A 15140-nucleotide genomic window follows, 5' to 3' on the forward strand; every position below is an offset into this window, starting at 1 on the left:
GAGGTTGGAACATTGACATCTACGCTCTGCTGTGTTTCAGCAGCATTCTCGGTACCTTTGATTTCAGCGACTGTCGTTTGTGATGATTCCTTTGCTTGGATTTTTGCAGCATTCGCTTTGTTCACAGCAGGTTTTTCTACCTCTACTTTCTCCACTTCCATTTGTTTTTTATTGTCGACCTTGCTTTTAGGTGCGTCAACAGGTTTATGTTGAGATACTTTAGGAGACCCTAGTCGTTGAGAACATCTCTTTGGCAATTCGCCTTTTTTAGTTGCATCTTTTGAAGCTCTACTACTGCTCTGAACCTTGACTGCCCTCTCTGGAACATGATGCTTAGTTGTTTTTTTGACAGCCAATGTTTTCCTTCTTTCCATTTTTGCTGCAGACTCTTTCATTCGTTTCCCGACCGGTAGGGGTGATTTCTGTGCCTTCAGAGATGGTTTCAGATTTGACTTAGCGGCAGACTTTGTGGTGACCAGTCTTTTCATACTCTTGGTTCGTAGGTTTTTTGAGGCCTCTTTCAGTCTTACATTGGTTTGTTGAACCTGCATCTTTTCTCGGATATTAGAGTATTTCCTCAAGATCCTTGCGCTAGCTGGATTCTTTGACTTTGCAGAGGGTTTCTGGGATTCACCAACCTGCACGGTGGCTTCAGAGGAGTGTGACTTTGTCAAAGTCTGAGTAGTACTTGGAAGCTCTCTTCTCTCTTTCCCTTTGATTGCATTTGCCTCTTGCTCCAGCGCTTTAGCGATCAGTTTCTGACTCTTGGGGTTGCTCTTTACAGGAGAGGCGATGGCAAACTTTTTCAAATGTTTCTTTAAGCGCTCTGCCTGTAGGCTTGGAAATACCCCCTGCGAGGTCCCTGAAGCACCAGACGAGCTGTGGAAGCACAGCTGAGTTTCTGACGGAAGACGAGTATTCACCTTCTTCACAATGACAAGGGACTTTGTTTCTGTTGATTCAAGGAACCAGCGACAAATACTGGTGAGATTAAAGCCTTTCATGAAGAGCATTTGGACTGGTGAATATTTCTGATGCTCTAAAGACTTTGTTTTTCGTGCCCTGCGTTTACTTTTCCATATGGCTGCCTGTCTGTCTGCTTTGTTTTTGTATTTTGTCGTTGGCTGGCCCTCTTTGTCCATTTGCACCCATCCTTTTTGCATTTTGTCATACTTAACGTTCAGATTTGTAATTAGATGCTGGTGTTCTTCTCCTGTCAGAGCCTCAAAGAATTTGTTAGTTTGTCTTGGGGGCTCGTGGCTTGGTGTAATGACAGGGATGGCTGAGCTGTGGGGCAACACTGATGCAACAGACACTGGAGGGGGCTTCACCTGAGCTTTAGTTATTCTTTCTGGCATTACTCTGATAGGAGAAGCTACATCACTCTGCCTTCCAGCTACAGAAACAGCACTGGTAGAAGGTGCAGCCAATCTTTGTGATCTCAAAACTGATTTCTTTTTGTCCACTGGTGGTGACTGAGTAACAGACTGGGGGGACATTTCAGGCTTACTACTCTCCCTCCTTAATGGCATTCTTGTGGGTGTGTCTGATATTGAAGAAATGCCATCATCTCCACCTGCAGACATGTCTTCTAAAGATGCTACATTTGGCTTCTGCTGCAAAGCAACATCACCTGCTTCTGGCTCCTTTCGGAGAACCCGTTTACTTCTTAATGGCATTATCTGTGTTTCAGTCTTTACAGGACTTTGATCTTCTAATGGACTTGATACTTCACTGCTATGTTGCTGTTTCTCAATCTTACTCTCATCTACTACAGCCTTTGCAGACCTCAGTTTTTGTTTGGCCTGCAATCGACTTTCACTTTCATTTTTTTGTATTTCTTCAGAGCTTGTCTCTGGTGGCTGAGGTTTTTCAGTGTTTCCAGGATCCAATAATTCCACTGTTGTCTCTGTTTTCTGTTGGGACTGCTCACAGATTGCAGGGGAAGATGACCAGATTGGAGAAGAAGTAGCAGGAAGCGGAGAAGGAGGTCGGAGTGAGGGCAGTTGCTCTGGAGATGGAAGAGCCTGAGTAGTGGTAGGTTTTGGCGATGAAATGGAAGTGACAGCATTTGAAGTAGGTGGTGATAGTACTGAGCCGGCTGATCTAAGTTGCCGTTTGGACTCAGTGCTCTGAGGTCGATCACCAGACGCATCAGAGAGGACAGGCAAACTATCCTGATCTCTCTGAACTCTCTTTTGTTTCTGGATTTGTTTGTTCCTTGAAGGAGTAGATGTTGGGCTTGATAGCGTGACAGAAGATGGTTCTTTCACCTGCTGTATCATGGCAGTAGTCTCAATTGATTCTACAGGTATGTCTGTTTCAGGTAGTCCGTCAACATTTTTGTTTTCAACATTTGAATCAATGGTCGAATCAAGAGAGTTCTTGTTGGATACATTCTGACTAGATTTTATTGGGGTTTTATTTGGTGATGTACCACTGTTACTTGATCTACGGCGCAGACTTCTGTCAGAGGCCGATATTGGTCTACCATTAACATAACCCACTACAACTGTTTCTGTTGGTCTTAACCGCTTTGGCAGCGAAATTACAGTTCCTTTTTTTCTACGCCAGGGGGGTAATTCCTTCAAGAGTGCGTCAAGTGTCTTGGAGGACACGTCATAGTTATCATTATCATCTTCGTTCCCTATGGGCACAACACTGTCAGCTGGTTCTAATGTTTTAATTTCTGGTCGTTTCACCACCACCTCCTGTGCTAAACCTGTGATATTGGACTCGTCTGTCACTTCACAGTTGTCACTGTGTATCGGAGTCTCTGGCTGAAGTTCCTGAGGTTGCTCATCTTGTACTTCCTCCCCCTTATTTTCCTCTATCTCTTCCTCAACTTGATTCACAGGTGATGGGGCGCTATTCCTGTCGAGAACAGAATCACTGTTGAGCAGTTCTTCTGATGAAAGTTGGGGCTCGGCTTCTTCTGCAGTAATGCTCTCTAATGGTTCCACAACTGTTTCTGCCACTATTTGCTCCATACTTTCACTCATGTCCTCTTGAGGCTCAGGCTCATTATCTTTTTCTGCTTCAAATGGGGCTTGGCTAACACTTTCTTCACTTGCAGTTGTCATCCCTGGATCTGCAGTTGCTTCCTGTTGTACATCTGTGTCCATATCAGTTTCCTTGTTCTCTGTCGGGGATCTTATCGGAGATGTAGGAACAGACTGCCCCTTGCTCCGACACTGATCAGTCTGACTAGTTTCAACTATAACGTCTACTTCACTGTCTGCTACCTCGACCATATCTCCTGTTCCTGGTATCACACTCTCATCTGACTCTTCTGTGGACATTTGTTGATTCATTGATTCCCTGCATGCTCCAGCAAAAGGCATATCCACAGGTGGTACGCCATCAGGCTTTGAAAGTATTTGTTTTGGGGTGACCAGTGTGGTCAACTCTGGCATTGGGTTAGGGCAGTTGCCCCTCCCAGCCAATGTACGGACAGTTTTCAACTCCCAGATTTCATCTGAATACATATGTCCCCTGGTGCTTTTTCTTGCATTGCGGCGTGGGAGCATGCTGCGCTGCTGTGGCTTAAAGCACTCCGTAATTGGTTTGTCAATAAAAACAATGTCACAGTGGCCGAGATCGGGGTCAGCCAGTCCCCTACAAGCAGAGTCCCTGATCCGATGATCAGAGGCCCTGATGGTCTTCCTGGCAGTCCTTGGAGAGTCTGAAGGAATGGTCGTATGGACTGAAAACAGTTTTGCTGGTGTATCTTTGGCATGCACGAGAGTCTCTCTCTGCCTAGCTTGGTGTTTGTGACTAGTCTGATTGTGTCTTTTCACAGAGGAGCTGAGTCTAGCACTATGAGTCTCTGTTCTGTTGGATGAATTTGAGTTTCCCTCTCTGTCCTCCATAGTGTCAGAGTGAGATGAAAGAGAGGCGTTGAGCACACATGACAACTTCTTACCAGCAGCAACATTGCTCGCCATGATTTTCATCTTCAGAGGTGCATGATCACCATGGCGACTGTTATCTGCATCCACTGGATTAACAGTGGGGGTGGCCAAAGCCTGGTTACTCCCTGACCCAGAGCTGCGAAGATCCAAAGCAGGGCCAGCACTAACAGATGTTTTCAGTGACACGGCATTCTCTGGAATTTTTGTCATTGCACAGCTGGCTGGGATAGAATGGGACATATCCAGGACTTCTGACTTGGGAGTGGATTCACTGGGAAACCTTAGCTCAGGGCACGTCTTCTCAGGAGTGACTGCACTGGATTTTGCATCTCCCTGGATCCCAGAGGTAGAATTAGAGTCTTGCTGTGTATTCGAAGATGCGAGTGCTTTGACCTCCGTCTGTAGAAAACCTATGGCATCTACTATCTGTCTCTGATGGTGGGGGCAGAGTTTGGCCATGAAATGTTCCAGTGTGGAGGTGGACTGCAGGTCTTTTGCCCTCGCACTACCCAAGTCTGGAGACTCACTGAGGAGACAAAAAGAACAAAAAAAGATGTAACTGCCCATCAAGAAGCAGCAATATGGGTTCATACTATTGATTGGTATCTGATTATTACATTCATGCAGGAAAATGTCCTTTCCCTCTAGAAGACCCAAATAAAATTTTCAAAAGGTGATGGAGCTGAATATTTGTATGAAATAATACCCAAATGCATTACAGTGTTTATCATTGCATATTTATTAGAAGAATAGGTGATTTTAAATGTGAATCTTCCATCCAGTGAACTTGACCAATAACATTGTTACAGCTATTACTTTTCTTCTTTGCACAGTGGTGCTTTTTGTTACAGTATACATCAAGAAAATTTCACACATGCACAACACATTTAGTAATGGTGGCCCACTTTGATCAAAACAGGTCAGACACATGTTTATCACTTGAAAGAGCAAATACATGAGGAGGAAATATAGAGTACATGATTTTTGTCAAGTTTTCATGTATTTCATGACTAGTGCAAAGGGTGACATTTAGATACAAGTGCTGCTCAACTTAAGACAAATTAACCAGTAAAACAAAAATCAAGAGCGACTGAACGTATGCAAAATGAGTTACTCCAATACCTGTGAGGTTTTTTTGTGCCAATGCAAATCTAACTGGGGGCCCATGTTCCTGTCTTTTGGCTAAAGTTTAGTCAGTGAGGTAGGTCTATTACAAAATCCTCCAATACCTTTGGAGCATTTATACCATCACATTACGCCAAAAATATATTTATCTTATAGCACTGAAAAGTGAATTTTCATTGTTAAAAAAGTCATTCTCAAGCTACACTGTGGCCAAGAAAATGAACATACAAATGAAACCACATCTGGATTCCTGAGGTGATGTGTCACAAGGCTATGTAGTGTAATGATAAAGAGATATAGCTTTGCACACAGTGTGTACTGCAGAGCAAGAGGTGCTGGCAACTACAAGATGAACACGTAGACAAAAAAAAAAAAAAAAAATCTGATGTTCTGTTGACTAGACTGTGCACCAACAAGACAATTACATTGCAAAATTATGTTTTAATCGAACTAAAATATACTGCATTGCCAAATGCCATGCTAGTAACAGATTTGTGAAAAGATGTACTGAGGGGATTTTTTTTGGCTCCAAACACATAATGATTTGTATATCATGCCAAAATATCTCAAATGTAACTTTTAGAGATCTAAAAATAAATTTTAGAGATTAGAAAAATAACATTTGCTGTAACTGGAACCTGACCAATTTTTTTCGTTTCGCTAAGCTCATCAACTTAACATCCCTGCTTGCTTTAGGGAGTATAGTGGAGTACCTGAATAACGAGTGGTAGTTGTTTCATCCCTGAGGGTTTCACTTTCACTTAGCATTGCAGTAAAGAACTGACACAAAGTACATGCCTTTTTCTTCCAGAGGAATTAAATAACCAATCTGACAATCAGATGCAAACCAAATTACAACTCAATTCCACAAAATTTCACAAGCACACAAACATGGATGTGTTAAGTCATCCGCAATGTTCATATACTGTACATTAGAGATACAAATAATCTGGCAATTATGAGCTATTGTATGGGAGATTTTATCATACATCTTCAATGAACCATTAACCAGATTTGAACTGGTATTTCAGGTTCACATTTAGTCTACTTGATACATTGTTGACTTGACGGTAAACACACCAACACGCCAGTATTTTCAGTAAAACATCCTCAAAGATAAACTTCACCATATACAACTAACTTCCCACTGACACATATGATTTAGTCCAATCATGCAAAATATACCCAGTGTCATTCCTTTGTACATTATAAATGTTAAATCAAATATACAAAATCTGTATATACTTTATGGACATGGATACTCTTTAGTCATTTGAAGAGCGATACAATTTGCAGTTGAACTTTGTCCTCATACATTATATTAATCAAGCAAAAGATACCCAACTTGTGTCAGAATAAAGTGGGACAATCAACTGTTATCCCTACACATCTATCATGTATGACCTTAAATATATCTTTTAAGCATCTACTTATGTCTATAAACTTGCATGAGTACTTTTTTGTTGCATTAAAGCCATTTACATTCATGGTTACTTAAGTGATGATAAAACCATTAATTTATAAATATTGATTAATAAATACTGCATTATCAAAATAAATCCAAAATAATCATCAGTTTGAGTAGGTAGGAAAGGAGAAGCAAACTCTTACCCCATTTTAGGAGCAAATAGTTTTCTCCAAACCAGGAGATCATCAGAAATGCTTTTGTCACGACTGTCAAAACAACATGCCCCCTACACCGCTCCATCCCCACCCCGAAAAGAAAACATTAGAAAAGAAAACATAAGTAGATCACGGTGCAATTAACTACAAAGATACACTGAAATATTTACATATGGTTGAACTTTGACAGATTTTTCTACTGTCTTTATCAACTTTATGACAGCTCTTTCTATAAGCTGATCACCTTTACTCATAGAATTTTACAACAAACTGTGTGTTGTGTACATGAGAATTTGCTACATGAAACAGCTATGAGTACAGTAGACTGTGATACGGGTTTTCCAGATGAGGTAGTCGACCATTAGATTTGCTACAATAAACAACGAGGAGAGCAAGAACATGTTTTACCTGTAAATTAACCTAAAGCGCTTGCAAGTCCTTAATGTATTACTTAAAATGTATTAAACACTTTGAATGAGAAAGTGGGACTTTTGAGTAATGCTGGATGATTGTCAATGCAAGAATAATTAAATTAACATCAGCAAATCAGTGACATGATCTTAGTCAATCACAAATATGTACTAGAAGCAACTGCTTTGCTTCAGTATTTTCAACCGACCAAGTTATTTAGACATTTTGTGAATATGTGTAAAATTATATGCAAATGAGAGTGGTTAATCTGTTACAAATAATGAAGGTTTTTACCTTAAAGTGAGAGGAAATGCAAAACATTGAAAAAAAAAAACAACTAAAGAATACCTGCATTTAGAACAATTAGTGGCAGAGAATAAGAGATAAATTAGTCAGTAAGTTTACCATCTAACATAAAGTTATAATATTGTTAAAGTGTTATTAAATACAGTAGAAGTGTGCAAGTCCCTGAACTATATTTTACTTCTGAACCAACTCCGACTTAAAATGTTTACAATCTGAGTTAAATGCTTGCAGTTAAGGAATCATTTCTTTAATCAAAACATCCACGTTCATCAAAGCAACATTGTGTACACCTAAAAGGCTGCAAGATTTGCAAAGATTTGCTAGAGATGTGTATCAACCTGATAAAAGAATAACGGGCCATGATCCCATATTCTGGAATGTCCTGAGGTATAAGTGATAATGCACAATGAGGTGTCCTGATAGAGCATAATAATGGACAAGGCAGAGCAACATGGAGTTCCCCCCTGCTGAGTCCACCAGGCAAAAATTCAATGAAAACTGCATGCAATGGAAACTAGGGGCAGGCTTTCTTTAAAGGTTTTTAACCTTACTAAAAAACAGCACCATGATCCTACCTTCTGTTAATAGTAGCAGAATTGATTTTTAAGAAATGGTGTCACTTTTTTGTAAATAAAAAAAATACTATGAAATATCAGCTATGATCCACACAGTTACCAAAATGTAATCATAGAAAGTCTGGGTTTGTCTGTTACTGCACAAAGGTAATCACAGCCAATAAAAGTTGATCAAATCTAAGTGGACTCTAAAATTCAATGCAGACCAAGATAATATTTTATATCAAATAAACTTTTCCCTTAAGGGATGAGAAACATATTTTCATTGAATTTCCACCTTAGTAACTTGAAAAATAGGTGAGTGTGGATTGAGGCATGATTGTAACAGTGACTAACAAGTTTGCTAACTTGCTAGCGAGCAAGTGTTAGCATGCTAGCACAGTCAGCCAGTACAGTAGGCTCCATCTAGGCTCCATCTACTAATATTGCTTGATAAAGTTCTGTTTTTTATAAAACAATGACCTGTTGAGCTCAGAGCTTCTAAAAATTACAATTCTGCACCTAGATTTTATTTAGACTTACATGAACACAGGACTGATTTTATTTTGTTTACCTGAAATGATTATTTTCAAAAATACCTGAATGTATGTTAGAGAGTCAGGATTTATCGGCTAGCAAGATTTAAGCTAGTGCACCATTTGTGACTGTGAGCAATTAGGTCACTACAACGGAATATCATCTTCACAAACCAGGTGAGTGTTATTAATTGACCTGAAGAGACAATTCTTCATCATGTGCCACAAGCAAGAAAGATGTGTATGTATGCATTTATATGTATATTATGTTCTACATATGTACAGAAAGACAATGTTTTTGCATTATTTTTAAGATCCAAAGAGAAATTATGTCTTTCTCATAGTCTTAGAGAAAGACATCCCAGAGATAATACCTGAAATCTGAAAAAGATAAGCCCTAAATCACACAGAAATGAAATGCTCTGAAGGCGTAACCTGGCACTGAAATGCTACTGATAACTTATTGTGGTAGGTTGTAAAGACATAGAGTAGGACACACATACTTGTCAGGAAGACATCCTGAAATGTTACCTCAAAAGGGTATTTGGGTGTACTATCCTTCCCTGTTAGAGGTGACTTATATGAGGCAATTATTTAGTTAAGCATATCTGTAGCTGAGGTATATTTATGTGAGTACAGTAATCTGTTATCTGTTAGACATTTTCTTTGACTGACAAGTACTGCATCCCAATCTGAATTTATCCTGAGTGCAGTGAAGGCAATGGAAAAAAACTAATACAGCAAAAATACAGAACAAAAAATAGGTGGCAAAAACCAGTCATGGTTGTGAAGATAAGCTTAATTTGGATTCAAAAGGAAAGTTAAAATCCTGGACAACACACCATGCTGTTGCAACAGACTAGAACAATAAATAAATGTTTTGGATCATAGTGTTTGGACATACTGGTTTTTCCTTACATCTTTTCTTCTCGTCTATTTCAGTCATAGAAGTGCATTTGCAAAACAGTGACAGAGACTTTCACTATCATCCATAAACACTTTACAATAATGGGTGCGTAATATGCTCTCACCTGTACTTACAGGGCTTACACATAGTAAAAGTAATCAAAAAATAAAAACTTAAGAGCTTTGAACAGTACTGTGAGACAACACTGAGGGGCGCCACTTCCTTAGAAATGATTCGATTTGGCTCTGTTTTCAGAACACACTTATAGAGCCAGGAGTGATTATTTTCTAAACATAACCTACAAAAACAAACTAAATGAATAAATATATTCAAATTCTTAACAATTAGCAACTATACCTTAAAGGCATAATTTACAGGGCAGGGACACACTTGGAGTGTTTCAGATAGATGGTCATACACAAACATAATTGTGTATTAATTAGCAAATGTTGGGGTAAAATTAAATAAGTTCATAATAAATATGGGTACTTCGATTTACTTACTACTAAGGTTTTATGGAAAAACAAGTCAGCTTCTACCACCATCTGGCAAATGCAACATCTGTCTGGTCAAGAAGTACATCATTAGTACTTTACAGTTAGATCACTCATTTGAGGAGAGGTTTCCATCATGGAGATCACTTCCATTCTCTTCAGGTGCACTCTCTCTCTTCTCAGAAACAATGTGCTGGGACTTTTGGAATTCTTGCCTCTCGGGGGACCTTGAAACATCCTGTTCCTCTACCTGGCTTATCAGCTTCAGTTTCTTTTTGGGGGGATGTTTCAAGGTCCCCAGTCGTTCTTTTACTTTGTATTCCAGGGTGCTGTGTGGAATGCCATAGATCGATTGGGCTTTAGACACACTCATTTTCCCACCCATCACCACCAGAATAGCCTCTTCGAGTAGCTCGGTGTTGTACTGTCGATATCGCCCGCGTTTCTTCCTTGGCTGCTTGTTACCTAGGTCTGACTCCGAATCCAGAGGATAGTTCCCCCCCAAGGCTTGGCGGTCAGTGTCGTAAGGCCAGTATTCCTTCTCCAAACCTGAGCTACTAAACCCTCCACTGCTCTTTTTCTGGCTCTGCCTGGGCAGAATGGAACGAAGTGCCTTTCCCACACCGTTCTCACAAAGCGAACCTGAATATTCGGTGGACAGGGAATCCCAAGACGGGTCTGTTCCTGTGGCCAAAACCCGCACCTGTGGAATCTTGAGGCCGAAAGATGGCGACTGAGAAAGGGGGAGGCTGCGGTCTCGGCATGCCTCCCGGAGGTTTCCTTTCTCATAGGCGAGTGACTTTGTCAAAAGTCCAGCCGCTTCCAACAACCTGGGTATGTCTTTAAGGCGCTCAGTAGCCTCACTGTTGGTTTTGAGTTTGAAGAGGGCCCCAAAATGAGCTTTGGAATTCCGGGAAGCAGATCCATTTCTGAAAAGGTCAGTGGGTCTGGAGCCCTGGTTATGGCTGAGAGGTGACTCTGGGTCGCTCTCCAGATCGGCCTCCTCTTTGATGTGCAGCGAGTATGCAAGAGACGAGGAAGGCTTATAACGGATGGAGTGGCCGATATTCTCCCTCCTCCTCCCATCCTGTAGGCTCCTCATAAACAGCCCGACTTGTCCGTCCGCTCTCAAGGATCGCCTGATTGGATGGAAGGAAATTGGGTGTAAGCAGAGCTTGCACAGTGCCTTTTTTGTCTTTTCTAAAGGAGGATGGGTTGGGGAGGGGAGGATGTTGGCCACTCCTTTATTATATGACCTTGCTTTGGTAACATCACTATCTTTTAGAATAACTGACTGTGTGGTAGTGTGTGTGACTTTTAAGAACAAAAAAGGCTCAAGTTTGACATTTTTTATTTGCTTGCTGTGATGACTGTTCACAAAATTTGCATCAACATAAAAAATGAGGAACAAAAAGAAAAGAAAGGGCAAAGAAACAATGAAAAATAAAAGCAAAGAAAATGCATTTATTGGAGTACATAAAGGTCTTCCTGTGGCTCAAAAAGCTTAGCCAGAAGGCGGGATTACTTGTCATTGCAGTTAGGCAGCTTGGCATGTAGCTATTAAGCAGGGCAAAATAACTATGCCATACAAAACGACTAAAGCAAGTAAAGCTCTTGACATTTTGTGTGTGACGTTACCACTGAACAAGCACAGCAATAAAAGAGTAAGCCAGCAGAGGGTTGTTGTGTGTATCGAACGTAATAGAATAACTGAAGTGTGCTCACATATAGGGAAAAAATGTTTAAAATGAAAGGGGATAGTACTGTTCTTTCCAAATTTATTAGTTAGTAGTTAATCTCCACAGCTGTCACTATATAGACATTGCTTGGGGGTCAAATGGCCTTATTGCAAGCTAATGTCCTTGCATCAAATCTTTAAGCAAAATAAATCCACTAACTTTTCCTTTTAATAATAATGCAATATTATAGTAATCTAAATTGCTTAATGGGGATTTTCTAAAATTATTTCTCTACCGACCATATAGATACTAGCCCTGGATCCTAGCCATTTTTATACAACAGTGTGCATGCTTATTATGCTAGGAATGATCATCACTTTTAGATCCAATCAGCTCTCAAAGGCAGCAGAGGAGGAGAATGCAAAGCCACTGGTGCTTAATTCAGCCAAATAAAATTTATATTATAGACACATTCAAGTCCAGATGAGCATTCAAGAGGCTTTGCTCCCAAGGAAAACATAACAGAACAGCAAAATAAAATAATAAATCCTGTTCCGATAAAAATATTGTTGCAAATGTTTGATTTACTTGAGAGTGAAATAAATGGCAATTTGTCTACAGAGAAGAAAATTTAAATTGAAAACACTGACTTGAGTAAATAACAGTAAAAGGAAGTGTATATTTTCTACAACTTGGTATCAGTGACTGTGCTCTACAGAAAAAGTAGTTTCCATGTTTACTGGAAGAATGTATGATATGAAACCTACTCGTGTTACCAGCATAGACAGACGTATAAGCACTGTTTACATGTTGGTATTAAAGTGAATGCCATCTTTCCTTGGGAGAGGAACATGGCGTGCAAGTCTGAAAGAATTAGTTGAAACTACTACTATATTACTTCATAATTGAGAATCTCTTCAGCCTATAAAGACTATGTTAAAATAAATTTTAAAAAATGATCTACTCTCTACTGCATTTGTACTGCAGGGCTTCAGTCCTTAAGTAGCAGTTTCTCAAATATTTACTGGAATCTGTCAGAGCATTTTATGGAGATTTTTTTGACAAAGGTGTTGTGAGATTCAAGAATCTTCAAGTCCTGTAGTAAATCATCAGCATCACGCCAGTCGCTGCGAGACAATAACGAACAGAAGCCAAAAACGAGCCGTGCTAACAAAATCCTTTTAAGCCACAATAATAAAAGAGTCCCATGCCAGCTGCATTAGCTGTAAGTCTGCAAGGTAATTAATTTTGAAATGCAGCAGGGTGCAAACTGCATCTGCAAGTACATGATGGTATTGGGTTTAAAAGCGGAGTCAAGCAGCAGAGGCACATGGAAGATTTCCCGCTGTTGCAGCTTGTAAAACCCTCTGTCACCTTTTTGTTGTGGCAGAAAACATTCCTGTTAGCACAATCCCGTTTGTTGCTGTTCATTTTCATCATGCCACCAACTGGTTGAGCAATCTCCAATTTCAGGACTCAAATTTGGGGCCTCCGCTAATGCCCGTGCATTGATGCCACTGCACTTAACCTGCATAACATTTGTTAAAAAAAAAAAAATCTAATTCATACCAAATTAATTTTGAGGTTATCCCAAACCACAATGTAACATATCATCAAAAACATTACTGCTTAAGGACTGGAAACTAAAGAGACAAAGAGAAAGCAGCTTGTCTTACCCTTTGAGGGTGGATGTGGCTGGAGAAAGGTAGGGACTACGGACAGACAGGCCACTGCTGTAGCGATTCTTTTTGATAGACAAGTCAAGAACTCCATCTGTTGAAAAAAAAAGGCAGAAAAAAAACTAAATTTAGATTCAGTGTTAAGTTCAGACTGGCACACCAGTACACCACTTCAGTCCTGCCGTCCTGAATAAGTTCCTCTTTTACACATGTTTATGTTCACACCTTGGTCACAAGGCACAGCCGGGGGCTTCTTGATGGTGAGGTCAAGAGGAGCATCCTGGTCGGCCATGAGGAGCTTGCTAAGGACGGGGTTCTGGTTGTGTGCAGGCCCAGCCACTGTGTCGGCAGGGCTGGTAGGAGGAGGAGCCCCTGAGAGCAAGGGTGGGGTCGGCAGGCTTTGGTCAGAGTGAGGCTGAGAATCTGAGCAACTGTCCTGAGGGGGGCTGGTTTTTGAGGTATATTCGGCAGCAAATTGTCGGATCATTCTCTGAAGGATCTCTCGAGCCACTACAGGAATGTGTGGGTCCGAGAAATTTGGCACATCTGAAAGAAAAAAAAAATATGGAGGTTAAAACTGGTAAGTCTACATTCTTTATGGAGCTATAAGTAGCTCCTTTTACACAGATATCCCACAATATTGCCATAAAGAAGACCTGTCTTTCTTTTCTTTTCTTTTTTTACACTGAACCAAACAACGGCTGCATAATGCTACTTCATGTGTGATTTTAGACAGCATGGCAGCGTTCTGGAAACCAAATTCAGTGTGCCACAATATGTCAATTCTCATGCAAGTGAAACCAATCGAATTAGGAGCAGATTGATTCGGTTCATCTTAATTTTCAGCAGCGTTTGTTCCCAGCTGGGATTGTAGAGGGTCTACTTCGACTTTGACAGTCTTCACACTGAAAATATAATGAAAATTCAAATAATGCCCACTATTGTCTCACTAACATCATGCATTCATGTGTGATTTTAGACAGCATGCCAGGGTCCTGGAAACCAAATTCAGTGTGCCACAATATGCCAATTCTCATGCAAGCAGTACATGTGATTCTGCCTCTCTGCTCTTTTAGAATCACACAGAGAGATGATAACCTCATGAATTTATAGCGTGAAGCTTTTCATGTGTTTCTGGATAAGCGGGATGCCGCTTCCTCTGCAACAATGAAGTTAAAAGGACCATCATCTTGTATGATGACCTGAGGCAAGGGGCTTCGCTCCTGCCTCTGTGTGTTAGTGTGTCTCTCTCTGGTCATATCTCTCACTCTCTACTTAGAAACAGCGGACAAATATGTGGAATAAGTACGTAATCTAAAAGACATAATCACAAATAACAGTGAATGTGTAAAAAAAAAAAAAAAATGTTGTTTCCTGTCGGCTCATCCTTTTTACACAGACGTAATTCTGATTGTTACTACCTCTGTTGCCGTCTTTAGTGCAGAACCCTTCTTTGTTTGTATGTTTTATACAGACCTGCAAGGTAGTATAACAGCACAACACTCCCACCTTGAGCAGACTGTGTAAAAGGGGCTAGTGATCACTGGTACACATTTACATAGTGAGTGGTGGTTGACGTCCACCATCTTGTTTGTACTTTCTTTTATACCGAGCACATTCGTATCATAACACTGATGCATTAGGCCCGCTCCATTAATGAGACATCCAGACTCACCTTTTCTGCAGAGGACTGCATTGAGAAATTCCTCGGCTTGTTTCTCTAGTCTGCTGATTGTGGTCTGATCTTTAACCAGGAGAGGTTTGGGTGTATCTTCAAGCCCCTCGTCACTTAAGCCAATTAAGTGTTCCTGTCAAATGGCAAAACTGTTAAGTCCTGTTATACAGGATACATATATACAGAACAATATATACAAGATTTGTTTCATTCATTTCTCCTCACCAAAGGTAATAA

General features: G+C 40.3%; 1 protein-coding gene across 1 annotated transcript; it reads right to left on the minus strand.

Moving 5' to 3' along the window:
• Positions 1-4642: 4642 nt before the first annotated feature.
• Positions 4643-15030, minus strand: wu:fc17b08 (ligand-dependent corepressor). The gene is made up of 4 exons (XM_041947667.1): positions 14904-15030; positions 13454-13774; positions 13226-13322; positions 4643-11009 (listed from the first exon to the last, which is right to left on the minus strand). Exons 2-4 carry the CDS (start codon positions 13713-13715, stop codon positions 9980-9982), a joined length of 1389 nt encoding a protein of 462 aa, XP_041803601.1. The 5' UTR covers positions 13716-13774; positions 14904-15030; the 3' UTR covers positions 4643-9979.
• Positions 15031-15140: the final 110 nt, after the last annotated feature.

The sequence above is a fragment of the Chelmon rostratus genome, chromosome 11, assembly GCF_017976325.1.
Source record: "Chelmon rostratus isolate fCheRos1 chromosome 11, fCheRos1.pri, whole genome shotgun sequence".
Classification (NCBI taxonomy): domain Eukaryota; kingdom Metazoa; phylum Chordata; class Actinopteri; order Chaetodontiformes; family Chaetodontidae; genus Chelmon; species Chelmon rostratus.